Consider the following 12,636-nt stretch of genomic DNA (forward strand, 5'->3'; position numbering starts at 1 on the left):
GTGTTCTTATATGCAACTTCATCCTTGTCAAGGTTCTCACATGCTCTGTTGCTCTGGGAAAACTTTCAGACATACACACACACACACATACATTACTGTCAAAAAAATGATTCACGCTCATGTTCAACATTTGGTTTTTATGTTATTTGTTCAATCATTTTTGGTAGGTTTGTATGGATTTAAAAAATATTTGTATACTATTTACTACGCTTTTCCATGTCATGTATGTAACAAAAACTTAACATCACTGACACTTACACTCATCTAAGTGATACCTAGCATGAGTGACCTCCAGCATACAATTCTGTATAATCTTCAATGTACCACCCAGCCAGGCAAAGGTTGATTTCACAACTTAGTGAAAGCCAGATAACAATAAATGTACATGATATACTTCAAAGAGAATCTGGAGAAAATCGTTTTCATTTTTTGTTTTCTTTTTTGAAGATAACTGGGTTATTAAAACAAATAATTGAAATGTAAATGTGTGTCTTCATCCACCCTCCAGTCCAGATGGTGGCGGTAATGCACCACAAAGCTGGTCGCCAACCACCATACGAAAAAGAAGTAGGCTAGTAGTTTTAGCAGTCAAACACAATCTCTGGTTCAATAATTCAAAAGTTTAGGGTGGATTAACACGTTTTCATGTTTTGTACGACCTAAACAGCAGATTAATTGATCTCCGTGTACAGGTCTTAATTGAGTTACTTACTTGAGGTAGGTTACTTGTTTAGTCATAAGTAGTATTTTACGTGTTTAGTCACAATTAGTGGCCGATTTCTTGATCCTAACTGTGCACACTCGAGCATAGACATATATTAGTTAAGTAGGCTAAGTGATGGACAAGGCATTTACAAATGAGTCATGTAGCCTAATAATTCATGTTGTTTTTTTGTATTTTCTTCAAAAAGGAGAAATGGTCTTGAAAGGAATTATTTTGTTTTTGTGTTACTTTGATTACAGGATAGAAAACTTTGGATGGGATCATCTTTGGTGCGTTGCGAACATGGATCACGGACTTGCGTTAAATTCTGGCTGTAACGTTACTGACACGCGGCAGATTGACCTGAGATTGATTGTGAAAGAAGAAGATATAAAAGAGGAGGAATATGATCATATGATTGCATTTCCACATGATGAAGAAAAGCCATTTGCAGAGCCTCACTGTAAAACTGAAACGGACATTATTGAGACAGACGTCGCTGAGTCCAACGTTACTTTCACTGAAACACAACAGGCAAGAGCGGAGGTTAAAGTGAAGAAAGACGAGGAGGAAGAAGAGCTCTATTATCTCCTAGGAGGTAAGAAGTCCTTTCAGATACTCCTTAGAAAACACACATAATTCTTAAACTGGTCATATTACAGACTTTCATGTTAGTTTTTGTACTGATATGGTCATTGAAGAACAAAAAAAGGCCTAGGCTACTTCTCGCTCACCACATTTCAGCCTCTAGAAACTTTTCTTAGAAAATAGCTAAATCTGGTTAACTTCACCCAAGTCTGCAGGCTAGTATTTACATGCCAACATTACATCGTCTACATTACACCATCTATACGCTTAAATATACAGCTATGAAGAAATGAAAATAAGAGATCACTGCACGTTTTTCCGATTTCCTCCTATAGTCGCTGAGTGACATTCAAATGGGTGTATGGTCATATTCAAAATTAAGAGGCCAATGCTATTTTTTTTCCCAGAGGGAAATGGCTGTTTCATTGCAAAACAAGCGCGATTGACATTGTTGCCAATAGTGAATAGCTTCCACAGAGTATGAAATGGACCACAACCAAAGATTTACTAAGAAGCAATCTACAACACAACTCATTTTTACCAAAAAAAACCCATATCAATAAAAAATGCCTGTATTTCTTCTTTTTGGCCTGCACTGTTTGGCTGGATGCTTCAGCCTGGCCCTCCTCTAACCCTCACCCCCATTCCAGACTAACATTATATATAATATAGTAGTATAGTGTGATTACCACACCAGTGGCCATCCTAGATTCTCCTTGACTCTCCACACACACACAAAAGCATACGAAAAATGATGGCTTATGTCATATGTTTCTATTTGATATATTTTGGAATTCATATAAAGTTGTTTTAGTTATTAGTATTTTATACTAATTATTTATCATTAGTGGCTAAAAAAATTGTACTTTGAATACTTCATATTGATTGAAGTATTACACTTAGGCATATCTTTAATGTGTTGTGTAGGGCTAATTGAGTGCACATTGGTATAGGTGTAAATGAGTGCCTGTCAAATATGTGAGAGTAGCCTTCAGCCTCACGGTTTTAGGCTAGTTAATTATAATAGTTGCGCAAAGTGCGTAAGGATATGTGGATGCAATTCATTATGTTTTCTATGGGGTCATTCCATGCCAATTCAGCCACCCATGTACATGACACCTCAGATTTTCCTGAAAAGTGGTGAAAATATGCCTTATGTTACCAAACAAAGGAATCTGAAGTTTCAGGTCATTATCTCAAATGGTTTGCCTGTGGCGTCCATTTGAATTTCGGGTGCCACGGCCCTAATTGACACATTGGAATGTCACATTTCATCTTATGGCATTTTTGGAAGCCCATAACGTCTGTTCTAATAGTGGTAGAGGGCTGGAAACTGGTGTGGTAGTTCATTGTAGCCTGTGCTACACAATTCTCGTTTGGTAACATAAGGCATATTTTCACTAACCTGACCCTAGCCAGATGAATGTCGTTCCGCTTAGCTCCACCTAGCTTCACTCACATCCATCTGGGACCTCTTCCATTGAGAGTGATTTCTCCAACCAACTTTATGGTTTAGCCAATCAGGACGCAGGGCGCGAGTTTCATAGATGTGACATAGCGTAGAAGCGACTGTGAGTCTGTTATTAGCGTCACGGGTTGGCTTCGATGTGAGTGGTTGAAGTAGCACGTCAATAGATGACGGACAAGTGGCTTATTCAATATGCAAGCATTTTTTGATTAGGCCCAGCCTTCTGAAGCAACACTTCAATGGATCGGTTCCAGATGGATGAGTGGAGCTAGGCGGAGCGAAATTCATCTGGCTATTGCCAGGTTATATTTTCACAGCTTTTCAGCAAAATCTGAGATGTACCATATACATGATACCCTGATATTGGCTGTTTTCTCATGGAATGACCCTTGTCATTAGATAAAACAAATGTTCAAAAAACTAACAAGTCGAAGAAAATCTTTCTGGGATCATAGAAGAGCTAAGTGTCTTGCAATGTTCATTTTAATTTTAGTGACCACTCCACAAATGACAGACACGACCTGAGCTAGCGGGATAGTTAGCAAGGAGCTCTCTCCAGATGTAAAGGTTTGCTATGGTTGCGTAGCCTATTTCTAAATGATGTTAAACCCAATAGTAGGCCTAAATTATCTAAATCCCATAGCCTAGGTAGGTTAGAAACACAAACTTGAGAGATGCAAGTAGTATTATGTGGTACAACAGCACTTAAACTAGCAGCAATGTCTGGCTGTTTATGGCATGACAGCTGCACAGTGCACATACGTGTGTGTGGATAAATGACGCACAGGCTGTAGGGGAGGAGGCACTAAAAGCATGCCTTGCGCACACGCATAATATTACTTCAAAAAAACACAGTCATTCTTAAAAGTATCGATACTAATAAAATTAGGTATCGTGACATTTTTAATTTCAGGGTATTGCAATACTTTTGTAGTATCGGTGCACACTGCAACACTAACTCACGTTGATATCCCCTTCAAAAACATTATTTTTTAAGTAATTTTGTGGTTTGTTTTCTGTTTTTCTTTGGTTTTGGACCATTTAATACTCTATTGTAGCTATGCACTTTTGTAAATAACGTTTGTTTCTAGCCTGGCTACATATTAATTTTCTCCTATTTGAGACGTGGTTTACGAATGCCCAGAGCCCTTTATTTGGCGCTACGAATGTCTATCAAATGCGTCTGTACGTAGCTCATTGCCACTTTGGTGTGTCACATAGACGTCATCATCTTGCTGTCCCCCCTCCGTTCTGTGATTGGTTCCTTCGTTGAGGTGAAAATCGGGTCCATGGAATCCAGGCTGCTTAGCAGCACGAGTAAAATCAATGTGCTTAAATTAAATTTAAAGTAAACAACTTCAGTCAGGTCATGAAGAATCATTCCAACTGCTTCTTAACTTGGTTTATTTTCCAGCTAGCTAGCTGGAATGTGAAGAAATGTTTGATTAAGTCAAAGTCCTTTTAGGCAAGTCTCTCCACTCGGCAGCCATATTGCAACGCTTTTTGGGCACTCATAGGGCATCTTATTCAACACATTGATTCACACCACATGATTGGCTCAATGTATTCACATCACACCACATGATTGGCTTAATGTATTCACATCACACCACATGATTGGCTCAATGTATTCACATCACACCACATGATTGGCTCAATGTATTCACATCACACCACATGATTGGCTCAATGTATTCACGTGTCAACGTTTTGCCGAGGAAGGGGTGGGGTATGTGTAGACAACGGCAATATTGGCATTACAAACCCCATGCATTTCTATGGAGGATTTTTTGAGTGCTGTGTCTCCTCAAGAAAGGCCTGTACTACGAAGGGAGCTTAACCTACCCAGATGTAACCCAGGGTTACTTTGTTAAACCAGGGTTGACAAAACCTGGTTATCTTAAGTGGTGTTAATCGGTACTACGACGCTGATTATGAAGTTGATTTGTTGAGCCAGGGTTAACCTAATTGAGTTTGTGCGTGTTCACATAAAAGGGGCGGGTTGCAGCGCAAGTCACCACTTTCAATGATGACGCGATCACCTTATTTTACGGATGAGGAACGCACAATTATTATGACAAGTTATGAGGAATTAAAACCCACTCTACGGCAAAAATCAAATACGTCGGCAGTGAACAAAGCAAGGCTGTTGGCAACGTATTGCAGATCGGGTAGCCTAAATGCCTAAAAGTAAAGTTTTATTCCCACATGTTCTTCAAATATGTGTTACGGAGGATTAGTAGCTTGCGGAATGTCTGAAATGAGTTGAAATAATTAAATGGCCTATTTTGAGTTCATAGAAAGGCCTACAGATGCAACCCAATTCAGAAGTGGGCATATAGATTACAGTAATAAGGATAAATGAATGTTTAAGTAGCCCCCATTGACTGATTTAGTGTCTTTTTTTTTTTTTTTTTTTATTTAATGTCTATTTTTTTTTTATTTAATGCCTAATCCTGTTAATATTTCAGATGCAACACCATTGCCAAACGCACATGGCAGCAGGTGAAAATGAAACACAAAAACATTATTCAGAATAGTATGGTTTACATAGTTATAGCTTGCATTATTATTTCTTTATTATGAAAACATGTAGGCCTAGCTTATAGCCTTCCCTTGGCCTATGTTTGACAGCTAACAAGAAAAAGGTGTCTTTGAACACTACTGTAGGAGGAAAGGCACCAGAGTGTTTTACAATAGCAGAAGAGTTGGCCATCGCAAATAATAGTGGAAGGCCGATTATGGAGGGGGTTGAGGGAGGCATTCGGTCGGATTCTGGTGCTGTGGAAATGTGTAGCCTTTATGTGCAGGGTACAGTAATATGACATTCAATTCAACAAGTTTGTTAAAATTGTGATTGTGATTATTAGGCCTACTGTAGGCTATGCCCGATTTATTTTAGGCTATTCTTGCTCAGATGTTCAGCATACTGTAGGCCTACGTCCAATTTATTTTCGGACATACAGTATTCTTGCATCACCGATGGAATACATGAATGTCCATGTACGGGCATTGCTATGAGACATCTTCCTAGATCATCTGACAAAGATAACGAATTCCCTCGGCTGACAATATATACCGGTATCTTCATAGAGAATATCGTCCGGGTAGGCTATATATATTTTATGCTTAATTGTTATGGTTATGAAGAGGTCCTGGATTTTTTTTGTTTTGTTGATTGGCTGCTGCATAATTATAGTGTTTAATTATCACAATCGCAGATAAGAAATAACTGAAAGGAGGGGGAACGGTCCGTGTACTTTTGCATTTATTCATTAGTCTATTTTGGAAGATAAATGGAAAAACAAGTGGTATATGACTTTTTGAAGTTCTAGTCACTTGCTAATTGAAAATTATCAAGTGTTTTTTTTTTTTTTTACCTATTTTAGGGATTATGGCCCTTTTTTTTTATTAGACTCATAAATAATCGTACGCCCACCCGTACAACATGTACGAATGAGTTGCTTGTGCAAGTGTGTAAGAGCATTGCATCGACCTTAAAATGACCAACATAGTACAAATGCAAAGAAAATACATGTCATCTCATCTCGGCTATAGGCGCAGCCATGTTTGTTGTAAGGTCGTACGGCCATCTCGGGGTACCCTCAAGTACTCCGATGTAAAGGGGGCGTGCCTGCGTGAAATGCCGCAAGAAAGCTGGGTAACTTTCCAACTCGGGCAGCAGATTTAGGAGTGTAATGGAAAGGGCCCTTAGGCTATAAAGACGATGTTGACTTAATGGATAATGTGAAATGCAAAATGCACTAAGAAAATAAATGTCATTCGAGCGTTCCGTTTGCGATGCATAGCCTATTATATTATATTATATACCTACCAGGTCTGAACTACATTTCCTGAGACAGTGGTTCATTTGGTCGCCAGCCGGCCATATATTTTCATCGGGTTGGAGCAGTCTACAGAAGATTGAATGCGGCCGTTCTGTTTGCTGATGAAACGTCAAGTTCTGACTGCGCATCATGAGAGCCTATAGACTACTCCTCGCTTGAGTTTGTGATTGTGATGTGAACATGCAAATATACAATAAGCATCCACGTCCTGCGACAATGTCTGTGAGGCGCTATGAAATGGCTGCAATGCATCGCATGTTTTGGCAACAGGTCACAGATTATGTCTGTAGGGGCCCGTTGCTCAAAAGCAGAATTAAGACATCCGGGATAAGTTACTGAGCTGCGCTCAATGAATTCAAAACAAGAGCGTACAGGCTTAATTGGTTGCACAAAGCCCAAGCCAGGATGAGCAGACACAGATTCATCAAGCCAGGTGAAACCTATCCTGGATAAGTGCGCGCTCACGGCTCCCTCAAATAGACCCCGCCACCGATCACAGATTCACCATGGCAACTAGAGCGGCTTCATTCCTTCTTCTACGGTGTTAAGTAGGTAGTGATAGCCTTTTCACAACAGCAACAAACAGCAACACCTCTGTTTAGGAGAATATTGCAACTAGTGCGGCGACCACCACGCACAAAATGGTTACGCCGCTCCCGTGACGTCACATTGTCACATGACAGGTCGGGAATGCCGATATGTAAAAGTTAATTAATGATCACAAACGTTTAAATAATGACAGTGGGTCTAGTTATATGTGATAACAATGTGTAGTGGGCAGTGGAATAACTATTGGTGTCCGTTTGTGGTGACTGCTGACTGAGATAAGGAATGAGATTAAATAGATCCTGGAACTTAGCCTGGTCTGGAGCAGGCTAGCTCCACAGACTAAATCGCCATGGTGACTTATACCATAACATATCCTGCTGCCCCCTATCCCACTTTTGTGCAACTGGATCACGGATAAATTGAGCCAGGATAGCCAAAATAGCCTGGCTTAATCCCTTATCCTAGTTTTGTGCAATGGGCCCCTGTAGGTTATAGCCTTTATGCATCACAAGACCCATATCATTCAGATGGCCATGATATGACCACCCACCTATCGTTTCTACTTCCAGGTCTATCTATTTCAGAGATGCCGTATAGGACATTCAAGACTCACTCATAGCTTTCTATTGAGTGGTGAAGATTCTCCATTATGCCAATTTTGCAAAATGCCTCTGTCAGTGAGACATATTTTGATCTGTTGCCCTGCCTTGAGAACCAAAAGACAACAATTTTATCATCAAAATTCTATAGCTGATGTTTTTAGTAAGGTCCCACCTTTTGAAGGTTTTAGAATATCTTATTAGCATAGATTTTAAAAAAACATATTTAAGTTTCTGTAACACACAGTGCTCTGGCCATTAAATAGCCTTAGTTGCGGAAATGGCCTTAAATTAAACAAACAAACTATCTATTTCAGAGCTAGGTAGCCTAGCCTACTGTCCAGATAACACGGTTAGAATGACATACATTTTTCTTTATTGCATTTTGCACTTCACATTATTCATTAAGTCCTCTTTGTAATCCCTGGAATAGGTCAAAATATGACATCATTTGCATGTGACTATAGAACTTCAAAAAGTCATATACCACTTGCATTTTCCGTTTTACTTTCAAAATAGAATAATGAATGATCGCAATAGTACAAGGACCAGGAACACTTTTGTATTTAAGCATTTGTTTTTGAAACTGTATTTAAACCAGATACAACACAACAGAAGACCATCCATGGACAGGATGATGAGCTCAACATGCAACTCAAAGGAAGGACGCACCACTGCACTGTCTGCAAGAGGAGTTTTACGACCCTAAGAGAACTTGAGAAACACCAGCAAACACACTCTGTTAGGCAGAAAATGCAAAAATCAAAGAAAAAGCAAAAGACTCACAGAAAGTCTCATCAATGTCCCCTGTGTGAAAAAACTTATACAGCATCTTCATCTCTTCGACTGCACATGTACATACACACTGGAGAAAAGCCTCATAAATGTGACCAGTGCGGGAAAGGTTTTTCACAAATTCAACTTCTCAGAGTCCATTTGTTTACACATTCTGGCGAGAAGCCTCATAAATGCGACCAGTGTGGAAAAGGTTTTATACAAATTCGAAATCTTAAATCCCATATGTTAATACACACTGGAGAGAGCCCTCATACTTGTGTCCAGTGTGGAAGAGGTTTTCCGTCAAAGTCAGGTCTTAAATCCCATATGCCTACCCATACTGGGGAGAAGGCTTATAAATGTGTCCAGTGCGGAAAAGGTTTTGCACAAGCTTCAAATCTTAGACAACATATGGTAATACACACTGGAGAGAAGGATTATACGTGTTCCCAATGTGGAAAAGCATTTGGATATCTTTCAACTCTGAAAGCGCATATGGTAACGCATACTGGAGAGAAGCGTCATCAATGTGTTCAGTGTGGAAAAGATTTCTTTTTACTTTCAGGCCTGAAAACCCACATGTTGGTACATACCGGAGAGAAGCCTCATAAATGTGACCAATGTGGAAAAGGTTTTACACTTGCATCACAACTTAAATCCCACATCCAAACACATAGCGGAGAGAAGCCTCATAGATGTGCCCAGTGTGGAAAAGGTTTTTCAAGTATTTCAAATCTTAGAACCCACATGCTAGTACACTCTGGAGTGAAGCGGCATAAATGTGCTCATTGTGGAAAAGGTTTCGCACTATTTTCAAGTCTTAAAAAACATCTGGTCGTACACACTGGAGAGAAGGATTATGTGTGCTCTAAATGTGGAAAAGCATTTGGACAGCTTTCAACTCTGAAAGGCCATATGCTAACACATACGGAAGAGAAGCCTCATAAATGTATCCAGTGTGGAAAAGCTTATATCGCAAGTGCAGGCCTTAGAACCCACATGTTAACTCACACTGGCGAGAAGCCTCATACATGTACCCAGTGTGGAAAAGCTTTTTTTCGCAAATCAACTCTTAAAATCCATACGCGAATTCACACTAGAGAGAAGTCTTCTATATGTACCCTGTCTGAAAGAGCTTATATCTCAAGTTCAACTCTTGAAACCCAAATGCTAAATCGCACGAGAGAGAGAAGTCATAAATGTATCCAGTGTGGAAAAGCTTATATCTCAAGGTCAGGTCTTAGATCCCATATGCTAACACACAGTGGAGAGAAGCCTCATAAATGTATTCAGTGTGGAAGAGCTTTCATACGAAATTCAACTCTTAAAACCCATATGCGAACTCACACTGGAGAGAAGCCTTATAAATGTATCCACTGTGGAAAAGCTTTTATGTCAAGTTCAGGTCTTAGAATCCATAAGCTAAGTCACACTGGAGAGAAGCCTCATAAATGTGTTCAATGTGGAAAATCTTTCAATCAAAGTTCCGGTCTTAAAACCCATATGGTAACACACACTGGAGAGAAGCCTCATAGATGTATCCAGTGTGGAAGAGCTTTTAAACAAATTTCAAGTCTTAAAGCTCATATGCGAACTCACACTGGAGAGAAGCCTCATACATGTATCCATTGTGGAAGAGCTTTTAATCAACATTCAACTCTTAAAACCCATATCCAAACTCACACTAGAGAGAAACTTCATAAATGTATCCAGTGTGGAAAAGCTTACGTCTCAACAACAGGTCTTCGGAACCATATGAAAATTCACACAGGAGAGAAGCCTCATGAATGCATTCAGTGTGGAAGAACTTTCAATCAAAGTTCAACTCTTAAAAATCATATGCGAACTCACACTGGAGAGAAGCCTTATAGATGTATCCACTGTGGAAAAGCATTTACACAATCCATACGTCTTAAAACCCATATGCAAACTCACACTGACGAGAAGTCTCATAATGTGTGTAATGTAGAAAAAGATTTTCAGTAATCGACAGTTTAAAAAAAAAAAAAAAAAAATGTTTACTGGTAAAAATCCTCATAAATGTACTCCTTGTGAAAAGACTTTTCCAAAATCCCTAAGTCTTAGACGCCACATGCTTATGCATACCAGAGAGTAGCCTAATAAATGTGTCCGGTGTGTAAAAACATTTAACCCTTAAAGGTGTGGGTTTTTACATTCTAACGTAAGATTCCATTCCACAACAATTGACGGTTCTAAAATTCTAGGTTGAATTCAATGAACCTAGATGTTCTTTAGAACGCTCATTTTCCAACATACCAGAGAGTAGCCTTAGAAATGTGTCCAGCGTGTAAAAACATTTAAATCTTCTAACATATCTCAGATCCACATTGTGGTACTACACAATGGCCCTTATTTATCAACTGAGTGTAGAAACCAGCGTAGATCTGAGCACACAAATCATCTTACGACGGGGCTAACGTGTGAAACGTTTGTATTACTCCAATTCCAGTGTAAGAATAAATATGTGTTGATAAATATGGCAGCTGAAAACAAGCATATTTAAATATCAAGTCCCTATATGCTCAATTTTTAAAGGCTTAGCCCCTAGGATTTAGTGCATTATACGTCCAAAAGAGAAACTTTTGACTTTCAGATAGCCACAGTGACGTTGCAAGTCCAGCTGAACCTTGTTATTTTTGACAGGCAGAAAAGAATAGCAAGGAAAGTATAGCCATTTAACCTTTAAACACTGTTCATTGCTACCCCCCTTAATTTACTGTTTGCGGTCAAATTTGACTGGACAGTTTTAACTGCTCTTAAATACCAATACCATGACAAAAAGTATTATTTAATAGAACATTATTGTAAATAGACCCTTATTAGAACATTAACATCTACATTATGTGTGTTTGTGTGTGTGTTTCTGTATGTGTATGAATGTGTGCGAACACTGGTGGTTCACATGCACAGTGGCAACATGACAACATGAACTGTGTGTGTGTGTGAGAGAGAGAGAGTGGGTGTAAATGTGTATGTGTATGTGTGTGTGTGGGTGTGAGTGTTTCCGTGTTTGTACATGCATGTGTGTGCAAACATTGGTGGTTTTCCTGCACATTAGGGCTGTCACTTTTGTGAAAAAATCCTGTTCGATTTTTGAGACATAAGTGTTCATTGAATCGATTGTAAAATCGATTTTTTTATGTTTACGTTTCCATTTTCAACGGCAAATATAGGCCAATTCACAAACAACTAACAGGCATTAGGACGAACGTACAGAGGGAGCTTGTAGACGCACAGGGCAGCAATATTTCTGATTATTTATTGGCGTGAAGTTTCGTGTCTGCAGTACTGCTGCAGGCTGCAACGTAGCTGTGTCTGTGTTTACGCTTAGAAATGTCAAACTAATTTACGTAGAACTCGATTGCAGTTTGCGTAGCCTACCGCTTTTGTTCTTCTCCATAGTTTGATATACCAAAAATCCAAAGTACTTCCACATCGAACTGCTCCTATCACTCGTCTCTCTCATGTCGCACAGGTTGATCGCGTTGTCCTCCATTTTTGGCAAAACACGAAAGCAGCAAAGCAGCTGATTGAAACAGCTGTTTCGGTAAAAAGCGTAAAATTGGTGGCAATTTTCTTTTTAGCTTTCGCAATGCTTACTGCACTTCGGAATTCTTTTATATTCTTATATTCTTGTTTGTGAATTTTGTTACATCTATCCTTTTTATTTGTTAAATTCGTTTAAAATTAATAGTGTACATATTTGGTTAAAATCGATTCCTTATTTTAGTTTTCGAAACTTGTGGTGTTTGGTCCAATCGATTGTGCAATCGATTTTCGAACGTAAAGTGACAGCCCTACTGCACATGTGGCAATATGACAACATGAACTGACAACATGAACTCTGTGTGTGTGTGTGTGTACATGTGTGTGTTATGACTATTTCACAGAGACAACACATCATACTACTAATACATTCATTAAAAAAACATACGACAAAGGAAAAGAGCTTCAGAGGTGAGAAAAGAGCGAGGGCTTGCACACGTATCAACACATACAGATGCTAGAGGGAGCTCCGTAGAGAAAACAGCATCAGGCTTGTCTGGTGTCCCTTTAAAAAAAAAAAAAAAAAAAAAATACAAC

At 39.1% G+C, this 12,636-nt stretch overlaps 1 protein-coding gene across 1 annotated transcript; it reads left to right on the plus strand.

The window, feature by feature from the left end:
* The first annotated feature begins 584 nt into the window (after positions 1-584).
* Positions 585-11,464, plus strand: LOC125297266 (zinc finger protein 709-like). Its single transcript, XM_048247523.1, has 3 exons — positions 585-717; positions 964-1,301; positions 8,357-11,464. The coding sequence occupies exons 2-3, from the start codon at positions 1,007-1,009 to the stop codon at positions 10,516-10,518; spliced, it is 2,457 nt and encodes an 818-aa protein (XP_048103480.1). The 5' UTR covers positions 585-717; positions 964-1,006; the 3' UTR covers positions 10,519-11,464.
* Positions 11,465-12,636: the final 1,172 nt, after the last annotated feature.

Source organism: Alosa alosa, chromosome 7 (assembly GCF_017589495.1).
Source record: "Alosa alosa isolate M-15738 ecotype Scorff River chromosome 7, AALO_Geno_1.1, whole genome shotgun sequence".
NCBI classification, from domain to species: domain Eukaryota; kingdom Metazoa; phylum Chordata; class Actinopteri; order Clupeiformes; family Clupeidae; genus Alosa; species Alosa alosa.